We start from the raw sequence: 16100 nt of genomic DNA, 5'->3' as shown, positions 1-16100 counted from the left end.
TTGGCCCAGGCACTGAGGACAGCTCCATGGCCTCCACCTCAGGCACTAGAATGGCTCCGGCCACAGTGGAGCAACGCCCCAGATGGGCAGAGCATAGCAGCACCCTGGTGGGCATACCAGGTGGATCCTGGTCAGGCACATGGGGAGTCTGTCTGACTGCCTCCCTGCTTCTAACTTCAGAAAAATACAAAAAAAATTCTTAGTAGAGAGTTTTCATTTTCTTTCTGAACAATATCTCTTTCTTATGTTGCCATAGTGTTAGTTTTTCTTCTGCCTTGATGGCATTTGAGAGTGGTATTATTAAGAAATCAAACAAAAAAGACAAGTACAAAAAAAAAGGAAAGATTTTTAAATAATAAAAAGTAAGAGAAAATCCACACAAAACAAAGAACAAGAAACAATAATCAATAACAAAGAAAATACCCAAAAATAAAAATATAAAAATTAAAAAAAAATAAAGTTTAAAAGAAAAAAAGAGGAAAAAAGAAAAATTCAGGTCTAAGAGCTTTTTCTGGGTTTTTTTCCTAGTAGGTGACACTGGATTATAAGTTTTAGCTCTATAAAAATCCTGAGCTAACCTCCACGAGATGTCACTGTCATAATGATGGAAGCAAGGCTGCAATCTCCGTGATGGGTGGAGCATGTTGCGAGGGTCTTACAGGTTTAGCGATGGCGATCTCAGGCCTCCGGGCGCTCCTCCCCATGTCTTCTTCGATCAGGTGACCAGACACAGAGCACCTCTGTTCTTCAGGAGAAAGAGTGGCCCTGTCTAACTAGCTGTGGGGTGTATCTCTACCACTCTCTGTACCATGCAAGGTGAGGGAGGTGGGATCTGGGAGTTTAGGGGGCCACACTTTGTATTTCCCTGTCTCTGTCCCAAGTGCAGGCTGCCAGCAGACCATGAGAATGCTGGCAGTGACCTGTCGTTCTACCACCACTTTGGTTTACTCTCTCCCCACCTGTCCCCGGTGTCTCTCCTCCTCCTGGCAGAGGGAGACCCAGTCACTCTTGAGTTTCTCCCCACTCTGTAGCCCCGGCAGACAAAAACCCCAGACAGTCTGGGTTTCTCTTCTCTTTGGAGCCTGACCATGAGCGTGTCTTATCTTCCACCCCTTTCTTACCTTTTCCCACCTTTAATTGATTCTGTGGGTTGTTTAGGCAAGCCTGAGAGCCCAGCTGGGGTTACTATGCTGCATTATAGCTGTTCAGTTTGTTGAAATTTTAAGGGGAGAGATCAAAGGTATCTCTCACGCTGCCATTACTCTGATGTCATCTTGCTTTAAAAGTTTAAGAGTAATTTTCATTATATTTTATGTTGTGTTGCTTATTGACTTTAGAACTAATCTAAAATAATGTAACTTCATTTATTTGATAAACACCAAGTGAATGTGTAAATAGACAATATGATCCATAGACATTTGACCAAACAAAAAGAGGAATTTTCAGGCCAGGACATCAAAATGAAAAATAAGAAAGTAGATTAACTTAAATGACTGGTTTTTCAAAGTCCTACCAAAAAAAAAAAAAGAGTCAGGCTATTTCATGGCCACCAAAGTGGTGAGGGGGAAGTGCAGTCACATTATTTCCTGTGTACCTTTCCAGCCCTTGTGGTCCTAGTACTGAGTCACCAGGCAGAAGTGTGACCAAAGCCACTTTGGACCAGAATTATGGCAGTATGTAAAGGACAGTAGGTAAATTCCAAGGTAGCAAGTCTAGTGGGAAACCCCTCATATATAGATGTCCCAAGGGGCTGTACTTACATGTAAAGGTCAAGTGGGAATAATCTCTCCCTTTCCACTCTACCTCGACCACCACAAGTTCTGAAAGAAAATTACCTGCCTTAAACCTTGGTGCTACGTGAGATGGTATAGGAGACCCCTGATCATTCATGACTACAAGCTGGCCCCACGTAAGCTTGGGTATGAATTTATATTCCTTAGGTGCCCTGAAAAACTTCAGATTGAGAATTTAGCTTAAAGTGGTCCTAAGCTAGTAGTGGCTTTAGGCACTTAATAGAATCAAATACTTATTTTCTTCTGAAGGAAATCTTCAACTCAAATTTCTAGTAATTCCTATAGTAAAGTTCTAAGAACTTTGAGATCACAATTTAAAATCAGAAACAGTAAGAAAATGTGACACCATAAAGCCAGCAACAGCATTAGACTTACAAAAACTAAGATACTGAAATTAGCAGATACATAGTAAAAAAATAAATGTTCTTATATATCTAGAGAAATTAAAGGAGGGAGGAAAAGTATGAGTAAAAATTAAGAGGTTAAAATTATGATTAAACAGATCTGAAAAAGAACCAGATAGCATTTTTAGAATGGAAAATCATAGTAATTACAGTTTAAAAATCAATGGGTGGGCTTAACTGCAGGTTAGACCGAGCTGAAGAGAAATTTAATGAGCTGGAAGATATTTTTATAGAAGTTATCTGGAATGCAGCACAGAAAGAAAAAGTGATGGAAAAAAACAAGTGAGAAGGCCTAATACATGTCTAATTGAAGTTCTGGGAATAAAGAAATGGAAGAGGGTCAATATTTGAAGAGATAATAGCTAAAAATTTCCCCAAACTAGTGAATGTTACACAAATTGTAGCGAATCACCAGAAATCCACACCTAGACACAGCGTGCTGAAACTTGAGAACAGCGCAGGCAACGATGTTGAAAGCAGCCAGAGTGGGAAGAAGGCTCAGCAAAGCAGGGCAGTCTGTTTGACAGTGCGCACACTTCTCAACAGCAGCAGTGGAAGGGCAGTGCAGCATTGCCATTGATGAAAGAAAGTAATTACCAAACCTGAGATATATTTTAAGCAAAATTATCTTTCAAGGATGAGGATCAAATTTAAACATTTTCCAACACCTAATACCCCAAATAATTGGTCACTGGTAAACCTCCACAAAAGGAGATTCTAAAGAATGTATTTCCAACAGAGGAAGGTGATATCAGAAAAAGGTCTGAGATGCAAGGAGGAATTACCAGCACAGAGTGTGTGAAACTGTGGGAAAATACGAAAACAACAATAAAATGACAATAATGTTCTCATGAGGTTAGAGGAAGGGGATCAAAATATTCAACACCAGTATTGTGTAAATCAAGGGCCGGAGGATGTGATTGGAGTTTAAGCAGTCTAACTTGATTTTATACTGTAAGGAGGCTAAAGATACGATTAATTTTGGGTTTTAGTTAATATATACAAATACAAAAATGAATAGAGTAACTACTAAAGCAATAGAAATATAAAACTTCTAAAATAGTAGAGAGAAATGGAATGAGGAAAAAATAAATTCATAAGGAGGGAAAGAAAACACAGGAAAGGTAGAACAAATAACCCAACTGAAGACAGTAGAAATAAATAAGAATGGTAGTAAGTTACAGATGTGAGCGGACTAAATGTTTCTATTAAAGTCAGTTATTGGATCATTCAACAGATATTTATTGAGCATCTACTATGTGCTAGGCGCCACTCTAGGTACTACCAGTAATCAGTCAACCAAACAGCCCAAAATCCCTAAAAGGAGAAATAGACAACAAACCAAATAAGTAACACAGATAGTTCATTAGATAGCAGTGAGCGTTCTAGAAAAAAATAAATTAAGTGCCCTGGCCTGGTGGCTCAGTTGGTTAGAGTGTCATCCCAATATGCAAAGGTTGTGGGTTCATTCCCCGACCAGAGTATATAAAAGCATCAACCAATGAATAAATAAATTAAGTGGGACAACAAATTGATGTTTCTCTCTCTCTCTTTTTCTCTCAAATCAATTGATAAATAAAAAAATTAACAAAAATAATGAATAAAGCACAGAAAGAAGACAGAATGGGGAGAGTCACTGTTTTAAATAGGAGTAGTCAGGAAGAGGCATTTCAGTAGAGACCTAAAGGAGGTGAGGAAGTAGGCCTGTGGATATCAAGGGGAGGGAATTCCAGGCAGAGGAACAGCCTGAGCACATGCTCTGACGGGGCATTGTGGCTGCTATGTATGGAAACCACGAGCAGGCCAGTGGGCTGCATGTGGGGAGCAAGGAGGAGAGAGGGCATAGATGAGGCTCATGAGATGGTGAAGGGCCAGATCATGAAAGACCCAGTAAACCAAGGAAAGCACTCATTTTCCCTTTGTGTGAAGTAGGAGCCACCAGCGGTTTCTGAGCAGAGGAGTGCATGAGATGATTTGGGGTTTAAAACAGGGGTCGGGAACCTTTTTGGCTGAGAGAGCCATGAATGCCACATATTTTAAAATGTAATTCCGTGAGAGCCATACAATATGTTTAACACTAAACACAAGTAAATGTGTGCATTTTATGTAAGACCAACACTTTTAAAGTACAATAAGTCTCTGAATTCTTTTTAATAACATTTTTATGCTGTTGCTAACCAATGGTGAATAAAGTACTTCTTACCATTAATGCGACTTCTGGTGCTGCATGGTTTTGCTGATGGCTTTATAGTCTGGTTGATACGTGATGAGGTTAAGCTTCATGCAGGCATTGAGACTTCCATCCATTAAACGTGATTGTAGGTTGGTCTTAATGTTCTTTAGATGTGAGAAAGACTGCTCACATGCATACGTAGAACCAAACTTGTCAGTACAGCAATACTCACACGCTGCAGTGTGTGGTATGTGACGGGAAGCGCGTTCTAAGTTTTGACAATCAGCTGGTCCGCGGGTTGAAGTTTTTTCATTTCTCCCCACTTGTGTTAGCTCGCCAACTCTGCTTGCTGTTGTGCAAGCCTTTCTAAATCTTCATTCAGTGACTTGAACTTATTCACCCACATGTCTGAGGCCTTCAGGTCAGCAGCTTGTAGCTCAAAATCTCTGACGGAGACATTGGGATGTAACTCAGGTTGGCACTGTCCACTGCACACTCGTGTGGATGGGTGATGAATTAAAAAGACGAGTGTGCTCACGAAATTCTCCAAAGCGTGCTTTGAATGACTGCTGGAGATGAAGATGTTGAGCAGGGTCACTTGCTGTGCATGCATCTTTAAACTCTCCCAGTTTTTCAAAGTGTAGTAAACGACCTGTTTCAATGTCGGAGATGAAGAGTTCCAGCTTGTTTTCAAATGCAAACATTGCTTGTTGAAGGGATAAGACTGCATTTCCAACGCCTTGCATTTTCACATTGAGCTGGTTCAGATGTTCAGTCATGTCCATGAGATAGTAGAACTTCAGGAGCCACTCAGTGTTAGCTAACTCAGGATGCTCAACGTTTTTCATTTTAAGAAAAGTCCAGATTTCGCTCAGACAAGCCGCGAAACGGCTGAGCACCTTCCCTCTTGACAACTAACGCACATTGTATGCAGAAGCAGACCAAGATAATTATTCCCAACTTCATCCAGCAGCGTTTTAAACTATCAATCATTTAAAGCTTGGGAAACAATAAAGTTGACCACCCAAATGACCAGCGACATCACCTCACCAAGCTGCTTGTCACACATCTGAGCACAAAGCGCCTCCTGATGTAGGATGCAGTGAAAACTTAGGATGGGTCTCTTTTCATGTTCACGAAGAAGCACTATGAATCCTCTGTTTTTCCCCACCATGCACGGAGCACCATCAGTACACACCGAAATAAGTTTATCCATCAGTAGATTTTTTTTTCTTTAGCGCTCAGTGAAAGACTTGAACAAATCCTCCCCTCTTGTTGTCTCTTTCATAGGCAAAACAGCAAGACTTTCCTCACGTAGTGTGTCACCGACAGCATACCTTGCAGTCACGCTGAACTGGGATAAATGGCTTATGTCTGTTGACTCATCCAAAGCGAGAGAAAAGAATGGTGTTGCATTTATGTCCTTCACTTGTGTTGCCTCAATTTGATTTGCCATCATGATAGTACGATCATGAACAGTTCTTGCCGACAGAGGCATGTCTTTTATTCATTTGATTATCTTGTCTTTATCCGAAAAGTCGTCAAAAAGTTCATTGGCAACATCAAGCATGAATGTTTTGGCATACTCCCCATCTGTGAAAGGCTTTCCGTTTCTCACAATTGCTAAAGCACCAGCAAAGCTAGCCGAATTCCAGTCACCTTGTTGGGTCCAAACACGGAGTTGCTGCTGACTAGCTTGCACTCTGCACAGTAGCTCTTGACATGCTTTCTTCCTGCCGTCCCCTGCTGGATATTTCGATGCAAATGTAGTATGGCGTTTGTCAATGTGCCACTTTATATTTGACTGTTTCATTGATGCAATTTTTTCATTGCATATTAGACACACTGCAGAACCTGCTCTCTCCACAAAGGTGAATTCCTCTGTCCATTCCTGCTGAAAAGTACAATACTCCTCATCTTTTTTTCTTTTAACCATCTTCGTCAAAAGGGTTTCTGCAATTAGCTAGCTGACTACTTGATGAAAAGGAGGGAAGTTTACTTCCTGACCTCACAACCACCCATGTACGTTAACCATTATCCAATAAAAATTTGGTGTTGTCCTGGAGAACAGCTGTGATTGGCTCCAGCCACCCACAACCATGAACATGAGCGGTAGGAAAGGAATGGATTATAATACATGAGAATGTGTTATATTTTTAACGTATTATTTTTTTTATTAAAGATTTGTCTGCGAGCCAGATGCAGCCATCAAAAGAGCCACATCTGGCTTGCAAGCCATAGGTTCCCAACCCCTGGTTTAACAGGATCTCTGTGGCTGCTACGTCAGGCAGGAGAGGTAGCAGAAAATGGTCTAATTGTCAACATAGAATTAAAAATTCATTTTTAGCCTATTTAAAAGAGATGTCTAAGACATCAAGATATTAAAAGGATGAAAGGTTGGGAAAAGATATGCCAGGGAAATGTAGCTATCTTCATCAGGCAAAATAGATTTTAGGGCAAAGAGCACATCAAGAAATAAAGAGGGTCACTCACTTCATTATGGCTAAAAGTTCTAAAGATTCACCAGGAAAGTAGTTTACCTTGTTGACTTATTTTAACTGGTATATTTACTGATATTAAAAATTAAATAAAATGAATATTTATGGAAAATCTATTGGGCAAAAAAACTAACAGACCCACAAAAAGAAATAGACAAATTCACCTTCATATTGGAATGTTTTAATGTAACTCAGTGATAGGTATATCAAGCAGTCTGAAATCACTTATGTTTCAGGAAACTTGAACCATACAATTTACAGATCGAATAGATCTATAGAACATCACACTAAATAAATGCGTAATGCACATTCTTGCAAGCGTCCATGAGTGTTTACAGAAACTGTACTAGGCCTTAAATCACATTTCAAAGACTGTATTCCCAGATCACAATGAAGTAACAAAAAGATAACTGGGAAATCTTCATGTGTTTAGAAAGTAAGAAGTTAACTCAGCAAGAAAATCATAATTAGGAATTACTATTTATCAGAAACCTGAAGAATATAGCTAAAGCAATATTAAAGGGATATTGACACAGTAAAGAGAGGAGAAGCTGGAAGTTAATGTGCTAAGTATCTGGCTTAACATAAAAAAAGAACAAAATAAATCCAAAGAAACTGGAAAGTAAAGAAAAATAAATAAGATAAAGGAGGAAATTAATAAAATAGAAAACATACAGGCAGGAGGAATGATTAGGAACATTATCATACATGCCTCAGAGATTTAAACAGATAGTAGTAGGAAGATACTAAGAATAAATTTATGCTGATACATTTTAAAAACTTTGGTGAAGTTTTGGATTACATTTGTAGTATTTAACTTTAAAATTTTTACTCATGAAGAAATGTAAAGCCCAAATATTTCTTTAGTTATCAAGAGAGCGAATCAAAAACAAAAGCTTTTCTGCAAATAAACCACCAGGCATTTATGGTTGTACTGGACATCCAAGGATCAGATACACCAATCTTCTACAGACTAGTCCAGATAGAGGGAAAGAGGGAACACTTCCCAGCTTTTATTATCTTAATATCGAACCCTAACAAGGACAGCCTCCCCCACAAAAGTTCAAAAGGTATACAATCTTATTAATTGTGGCTATAAATGTGAAAAGACTCTGAATGAAACATTAGCAAGCTGAGTCCAGCAATGTTGTACAGAATACATCATGATCAAGTTAGGGTTATCACAGAGAGTCAAGGATTGTTTTAATATTTAAAAATTAACGAATGTACTTTAATGTAGTAACAGATTAAAGAGGAAAAAAGCCATAGGCTCCTCTCAATGGATTCAGAATGAGCATTTGATAAAATTCAGTAACTTTATGACTTTAAAAAAAATCCTAGCTGACTAAGTATAGAAGGAAACCTAAAAATAAAGTATCTCTACAAAAACTCAAGAGTAACTATCATACAGTCAACTGAGAAACTTGGAAAACGTTCCCTTTAAGATGAGGAACAAGACAAGGAGACCCTTACTGCCCTTGCGTGGTGGGCTAAAGACACGTCAATAAAGAAAAAAGGGAACAGAACTGACAGGAATCAGAAAGGAAGAATAATTCTGTCATTATTCTCAGATAATGTGTTTGATTGGAAACCAGAAGAATGTTCAAATAAATGATTAGGTTCAGAAGAGAGTTTTCAAAATCAATTACATTTCTATACATTAGGAACAAACAGGGAGAATGTATGATTATAGAAAAGATACCCTGTGTATCAAAGGTATAACTATCAAAATGTATTTAGTACTTAGGGGAAGTTTAATGAAAGAGTTGTAAGACCTGTTATTTTGAAATATTATAAAGCCCTGGCCAGATAGCTCAGCTGGTTAGAGGCTCATCCTGAAGCACAGAGGTTGCCAGTTCAATCCCTAGTCAGGGCACTTACAGGAACAAATCGATGTTTCTCTCTTTCTCTCCCTCTCTCCCTTCTCCCCTCTCTCTCTTCTTCTTTCTTCTCTAAAAACAAGTTAAAAGAAAATAATTTTAATAAAAAAGAAAATAAAACATAAAAATCTATTGAGTCAGTTAAAAAAAACAAATTAATGAGAGATAAATGTTCATAGATTAAAAATTTAGTAAAGATGTCAGTTCTCCCCAAAAGTGATCTGTAGATTTGAGAGTTTATTAGTTTTTTGGTTCTTTGTTGGTTTGTTTGTTTTTTTAACTTGACAGGCTGATTCTAAAATTTACATGGAAGCGGAAAGGCCAAGAATAACCCTGTATTCCTGAAGAATGGGAATGAGAGATAGGGGCTTGTCTTACCATATACCGGGAACTCTTCTCAGGAAGCTAGGGTAATGAAGAGAGCGAGCGTGGTGCCAGCCAGGCAGGAGGGCCGAAGGTTGGCCTGCTGTGTGGAAGCAGTTTATGGCAGAGAAGCATGGCAGTCAGAGGAGGAAAGAGTGGGCCTTTCAACAGTGCTGGGACCACTCATTACTATGTGGGGAAAATGAAATTAGATCTGTGCTTCGCACTGTACACAAATTTAGAATGGATTAAAGATTTAACTATGAAAAGCAGTGTCCATTTTTTATGAGAAATGATAGGGCAGTATCATTGTGTCCGTGGTGAAAGGGAAGGATTTTAAATTAGACCACAAAAGTATAGACTTGTGAAGATGAACAGTGATAGATGTGACTTGATTCAAATGAAGAATTCAGACTAGTTCTAAGACACCATAAAGATAGTGTGCGGGGGCGGGGGGCTGTTTTGTTTTCTCTTTTCTTTAAGTCGTTAGACATTAGGGGTACATACTGAAGATTTATGGGTGAAGCGAAGCACTGTCGTGGGTGTGCTGTGCAGTGTGCCAGGAAGAAATCTGGGAGAGAGACGAAACAAGGTAGATTGTTGATGATTATCGAAGGTAGATTATGGGGACATGGAGGTGTCTTCTTGTACTATCCTATCTTCTGTGTATGTTTGAAATTTTTTACTTGAAAATGTTTTTTTTTTTCTTTTGTTTTTTTGCATTTTTCCGAAGCTGGAAACGGGGAAGCAGTCAGATAGACTCCCGCATGCATCCGACTGGGATCCACCCGGCATGCCCACCAGGGGGCGATGCTCTGCCCCTCTGGGGCGTCGCTCTATTGCATCCAGAGCCATTCTAGCGCCTGAGGCAGAGGCCATAGAGCCATCCCCAGCGCCTGGGCCATCTTTAGCTCCAATGCAGCCTCGGCTACAGGAGGGGAAGAGAGAGACAGAGAGGAAGGAGAGCGGGAGGAGTGGAGAAGCAGATGTGCGCTTCTCCTGTGTGCCCTGGCCGGGAATCGAGGCCAGGAATCGAACCCGGGACTCCTGCACGCCAGGCCAACGCTCTACCACTGAGCCAACCGGCCAGGGCAAAAATGTTTTTTTAAAAGAAACCATCTATTTTTATGATGACTATCTTGGTTTTTTAGACATCTTAACATTTTTTAAAAACCATTTTCTGAAAAGGCCACTTGTTAAGTATCTAAATGCAGTCTAATTTTTATTTCTGAGTAAGACTTTAGTTATAAATTAATAAATAATGAAGCAACCTTTAAATTATATATATATATATATATATATATATATATATATATATATATATATGCGCGCCATAAAGAGAGTTAGACAAATCACAAACTAGGTGAAGGCATTTGGGTAACACATAGAACCAAGAAATTATACCCAAGATATTAAAGAACTTTAAAAATCATTAAGCAGTTTTCCTAGATATAACATCAAAAGGATAAGTAACAAAACAAAAAAATAGACAAAGTGGACATCGTCAAAAATTTTTAAATTTTGTGCCTCAAAGGACACTGTCAAGATAGTGAAATGCCAGCCAACAGAATGAGAGAAAATATTTGGAAATCATGTATATGATAAAGGATTTGTATCTAGAACATACAGGGAAGTCATACAACTTAATAATAAAAAAGGACAACTCAGTTTTTTAAATGGGCAAAGGATGTGAACACACAAAGGAGATAGCACTAGTAACACACGAAAGAGTTCCCAGCATCCTTCGCCACTGGGAAATGCCAATCAGAACCACAGTGAATCCCACTCCACGCGCACCAGCATGGCCCTAACGAAAGGACAGGCACTGACAAGTGCTGGTAAGGATACAGAAAAATTGAAAGCTCCATACATTGCTGATGGGACTGTAATGCTGCAACTGCTTTGGAAAACAGTTTGGCCAGTTCTCAAACCACTGAACACAGAGTTACCATAAGACCCAGCAATTCCACTCATGCATATATCCAACAAAAATGAAAATATTTTTCTGAACAAACCTGTATGTGAATGTTTATAGCAGCATTATTAGTAACAACCAAGAGGTGGAAGCAACCCAAATGCCCATCAACTCATGAGTGAATAAATAAAATGCAATATATACACACAATGGAATATTATTCATCCATAAAGGAATGGAGCACTGATGTGTGCTATAATGTGGATGACCCTTGAAAACATGACAAGCGAAAGAAGACAGACACAAAGGGCCACGTGCTGTGTGATTCCACTTACAGGAAATGTCCAGGATGGACATATCTAGAGACAGAAAGTCGATTAGTGGTTGCCTCGGGCTCGGGATGAGACGTGTGGGCTGATGGCGAAGAGGTATGGGGTTTTGTTTTCCTGCAATGAGTGTGTTATAGAATTGACTGTGGTGATGGATTAACAACTCTGAATATAACTAAAAGCCACTGCATTTTACACATTAAGTGGGTGAATTATACGGTATGTGAATTCTATCTCAATAAAGCTGTTTTATGAAAACATCAGTGAACAACAGCTTGGTAGGAAAATAAGCAAAAGGCATGCCCAGGCATTTCACAACAGGAAAAACACTTATGTGCAATAATACTTGAAAAGATGCTCAACCTCATTCCCAATCAGGGAAATGCTAATTGAAACCACAGTGGGTGGGATACCACTGTATTACTTGATTTGCAAAGGTTTTAAATTTGGGAATACCCTGCAGAGCAGGGGGAGCTCGTCCACTGCCAGAGAGGAGTGAATTGGCACCACCACTTTAGAAAAGAATAAGGCATTGTTTTTAGACAGTTGAAGATTCACGTGTTTGTGGCAGTTCCACTCCTAAGTGTACCTAGACAGCTTCTTCAGCTGGGCACCGAGATCACATGTAAGAATAGTCCCAGCAGCAATACAAAATTTAACACCACGTAAAGCAAAGCAATAGAGTATTTAGGGATACCAAAGTCGTCCCTCGCCATATCACGGTTTACTTTTCGCGGTCTCACTGTATCGCGGATTTTTAAATTGTATATATCTAATTTTGTATCGTGGGATTTTGCGGTATATAGGCATTTTTATATATTTTAATTACTTTTGTGGTAAAATAAGCAAAATAAGTTTGGGAAAGGTTTATAAGAGTGTGGGGAGGGTTTATAAAGCCTAAAAATATATATAAATAATAAAATAAATACAAGGTCACTACTTTGCAGATTTTCACCTATCGCATGGGGTTCTGGAACCCAACCCCCGTGATAGACGAGGGACCACTGTATAAGTATATAGTAAATAAGCTTCTTTTCAAAAAGCAAACAAGGGAAAGAAAAACACAAACTTCAGGATAGTAGGGATGGGAAGGGATCGGGACAGTCTCAGGAGCTTCAGGGTAATGGTGGTATTTCTTACTCTGGGAGGTGGGGCGTACGTGTCCGGTGGGAGCGGGCAGGGGGTGCAGAGCGCAGTGTTATCTGACAGCAACACTAAGGGAAGATTTAGACAAACTCAGAGCGGTGTTTCCATGCATTTTGTCAATGTAAGAAATGTCCAAACCTATAAGAGTTTTTCATTAGTTTATTTGAGCCACGGTCTACAGTTGCTGGGAAGCCAAATCTCAGTGGATTGAGAAAACGTCCCAGGAAGTGGCAATTTCACCCCTTATTTATACATCAGAATCAAAGGGGAAGATGTAAGGGTTACTTGACGTCCATTGGCGGTAGATTGGGGAGGCCGGAGAAGGCACAGCAGGGAACTCGCTGGGACTGGGTGAGAAGTAACAGGAATAGACTCGCTTACAGCGCAGGTTTGGACAGTTAACAGTTAACAATGAACAGGATAGTAACAAGGAGGGATTTGAGGTCTCTGCTCTGGGTGGGGCGGTGCCCTGAGGGGAGGGGGGCAGATTACTCTTACATTTTAACGGTATGTTACCAGGTGCCTTGTTATAGATGCAAAAGCCCACAGACAGGCTCCATTAAGGTAAGCATGGACGTTTGTCAGAGTAAGATACCACCCTAGGACATGAGTACCCAATTTCAGACCATCCTGTGTGTTACTTAGGTCACTGAGTCTGCAAGGCCACCAGGCAGACCTCCCTGAGCAGGTCAGGTTCAGCATGTGGCCCCTTTTTCATCCACAGTTCCAATATTGAAGGCTAATAATACTGGCCCTGAGTGTCTAGGAATGGTTAACATTTTTAGCATCTTCTCCTTAAGCAGCAAAAGGGATAAAATCTAGGGAAAATGGGAAAGAAAAACTAAAGGAACTACACAAAAAAGCAGCAGCAGAACCAGGAGTGTTTTAGGAAGATTTCCAGTAAAAGTTAACACTTAAAGGTGAACCATCATTTTACATGGACTACACTTCCTCGTTCTTCGGTAACGCTGCTCTCGGCGTGCTCACTCAGTGCTTGACTTTCTCTCTTCAGATCCAGCTCCCACTAAGAGATGAACCACAAACATGCGGAGGAAGAACCTACAGACTTCTCTACTGGGTGTGCGACCTAGAGTGAAGCGTCCACCAGCGCTGCGAGGAGTCCATAGTATTTTTTTGCTGCCTCAGTCCCCAAAGCCTTCGAGCAGAAGTGGCAGTAGGTTGTTGCCAGTCAGCACAGGAAAACACATCCGCTGGATTTTGATGGAACTTGGCAGCGGGGACATTCACCGGATGCATTACCCACCCCATCAGCGCACACGTGTCTTTCCCCGCCCCTCCCCCGCCGGCTTAGGCCTTCCCTGCCCTCTCCTGCCACCACAGAGATGATATAAAAGAGGCTCTTTGGCTATTTGCATTTTGCTTCCTCTTCTTTTCCAGACTGCAGTATTAAGCTTTATTTCCTACAAGCCTGAAGTCCCAACAGCACGATCGACCAAAGCTGTTCTTCCCTTTTCAGAGGGTTTGGAGGGAAGAGGGAAGCGGCTAGCAGGGGTCTCCCGGAGAGCGGAGAGGAGTCAGTGCGCTGCCAGCCCGAGCCCCAGGAAAGGCACCCTTTGGAATTACTGATTTCTAAAATTAATAAAGTAATTCTATTTTTATTTTCTTTTTTTCCATTTACTAATTTCTTACCAATTACTATTCACCAACGAGACTAACATGGGACCAACTTCTCATTTTATTTCTTTGCTGGGCAAATTTTTTAAACTTCATTTTAGAAATGTGAGCTATAAAGAGGTGTTTTCTTACACTTCGCTTCAGCAGGTGGCGGTGAAACTGGAAAGATACCCGCGCTGGTGCTGCCTGTCACCACGCAGCCAAATAAGCGGAGACAGGGATGGAATCTTCATGGGTGCTTTATTCAGGCGGCTGATCTGAGACTATGGGGTTCCGTGCCCAAAAACCATCTTACTACTTTGTCTCAGCCAATCTTTTTTATGAGGGGAAGAGAGGTGTAGGTAAGGGGTGTGGAATTTAAAGGAGAAGCAATTAGATAAAAGTTGCAGTCCAGGGATTCTTCTAACATTATTAAATCTGCTGACCAGTAATTCTTTATCTGTGTCCTTAGATACCATTTGTTTGCAGACCTCCTGGGCCTGGGGCACAAAGGTGGATTGTTTGCAGCCTCATGAAGTCACGTAGGCCCATGCATGTATCCAGCACCTGGAGCAAAGCTTTTGCTTTAGTCGTTAATCCTATTGATTGTAACTAAAAGCTACTATTACTAAAGCTAAATTTCTAACTCTTGAGTTCCCCTATCATTCCCCATTGCTAGTTTTAAATCTCTTATTCCTATGAGATTCGTTTTTCATATGGAAGTAATCCTGTCACTGCTGAGCGTATATGTTAGCATGAGAAAGTCTCGCAGGGGGGTCATTAGTCAGTGCAGCTGGTCCTGAGGTCAGCGGTGGCATTGCTTGTCTGGTTTTGCTGCTTTTCTGGGCCTGGAGCTGAAATGCATCTGAGGACTAGATGTTACCCCTAGGGTATTCTCTGGCCCCCGGTTCACTCCCCTGCTAAGGGGTCTAGCCCACATGACCAGCAATATGCCAGTGGAGGAAAGGTCACCTTAGGGGCGAGGTCCTTGTCTTTCTTCCCAGTGTTGGCTGTTGCTAGGCTCCTGGGGCTTTCTTTGGTGACCTGAGGCTGGCCTAGGGTCCCTGCTCTGCTCAGGTCTGTCTACCTGCCTACCAGAGTGGGTCCAGGATGTTCCACAAGGGCAACTCCCGCACCTGGGAGGCTGGTCTGTACCAGTGTCTCCACTGTCAGGCCACAGCAGACAGGTCCCCCAGCGGCCTGTGACTGTGTCCAAGTGCACATTGTTTACCTAAACAATCCACTAAGGCGGGACGCAGCCCTGCCTGCTCCCCACCTGCCTGCCTCTGCTCTCCACTCTCCACTCTCCACTCCCTCCTCTTCCCCAGGTCCTCTCTCTGGCCTCTGCTGGAGAAAGGTTAAAACGCGGCAGCAGAGGCCACCAAAGGACTGACTTAGCTGCCCTAGGGCGTTACTGAGTGAGAATCCAGAGTCGGGCTGTCTCCAACAAGCCCTATAGACTCCGCATTGAAACCCCCAAAAGAGAAATGACACCCAAACAAGCAGAGAGAAGAGGGACTTTGTTGCCTTTGTAGTGAATGGAAACAAAGGCTGGAGCACACAAGCATCCTTGCTGCTTGTGAAGGATGAAGGTCTGCCGGTTGCAGGAGAAGACAGAATGTGTGCTGGATGTTCCGGGGACTGCCCGGTAGTCTGAGGGTCACCTTTCCTCTTGGCTAAGTTAGTTATGAACTAGTTAGGAGACAAGTCCGGTGTCCAGGGGGACTCACCATGCAGATCTTGTGAGAAAGGATAAGAGAGTGTGAGCCCAGCGAAAGAACTTGTAGACCAAGCAGAGTGCTTGGAACCGCCCTTGGTCATTCTTCCGAAGGGGTCCTGGAGTTCCTTTCTGCGTTCACCGTGTGCTGATCAGCTGTCGGACCAGACTCCAGATCGCTCTTCATTTACCCAGGGTCGCTCAAGTCATTTTTACTGGAACTAGGTTTCTCTCGGTAACTAACCAGACAGACCACATGGTCCCCCCT

General features: G+C 41.4%; 1 protein-coding gene across 10 annotated transcripts in view; it reads left to right on the top strand.

Moving 5' to 3' along the window:
- Nucleotides 1–14717, top strand: part of TTLL5 (tubulin tyrosine ligase like 5) — a 313529-nt gene extending 298812 nt beyond the window's left edge. For 6 of the 10 annotated variants that reach the window (XM_066341422.1, XM_066341425.1, XM_066341428.1 and 3 more), the window contains one exon: nt 13514–14716. Coding sequence is in view for 2 of the 10 variants with exons in the window: in XM_066341432.1 (XP_066197529.1) it covers nt 13514–13536 (23 nt within the window). In the remaining 8 variants the exon portion in view is untranslated. Of the gene's footprint in view, nt 1–13513 lie in introns of all 10 variants that reach the window. The other 4 variants (XM_066341426.1, XM_066341431.1, XM_066341430.1 and 1 more) reach the window with 1 other exon arrangement.
- Nucleotides 14718–16100: the final 1383 nt, after the last annotated feature.

Source organism: Saccopteryx leptura, chromosome 6 (assembly GCF_036850995.1).
Source record: "Saccopteryx leptura isolate mSacLep1 chromosome 6, mSacLep1_pri_phased_curated, whole genome shotgun sequence".
In the NCBI taxonomy this organism is placed as follows: Eukaryota; Metazoa; Chordata; class Mammalia; order Chiroptera; family Emballonuridae; genus Saccopteryx; species Saccopteryx leptura.
This window is presented reverse-complemented; position numbering and strand designations above follow the sequence as displayed.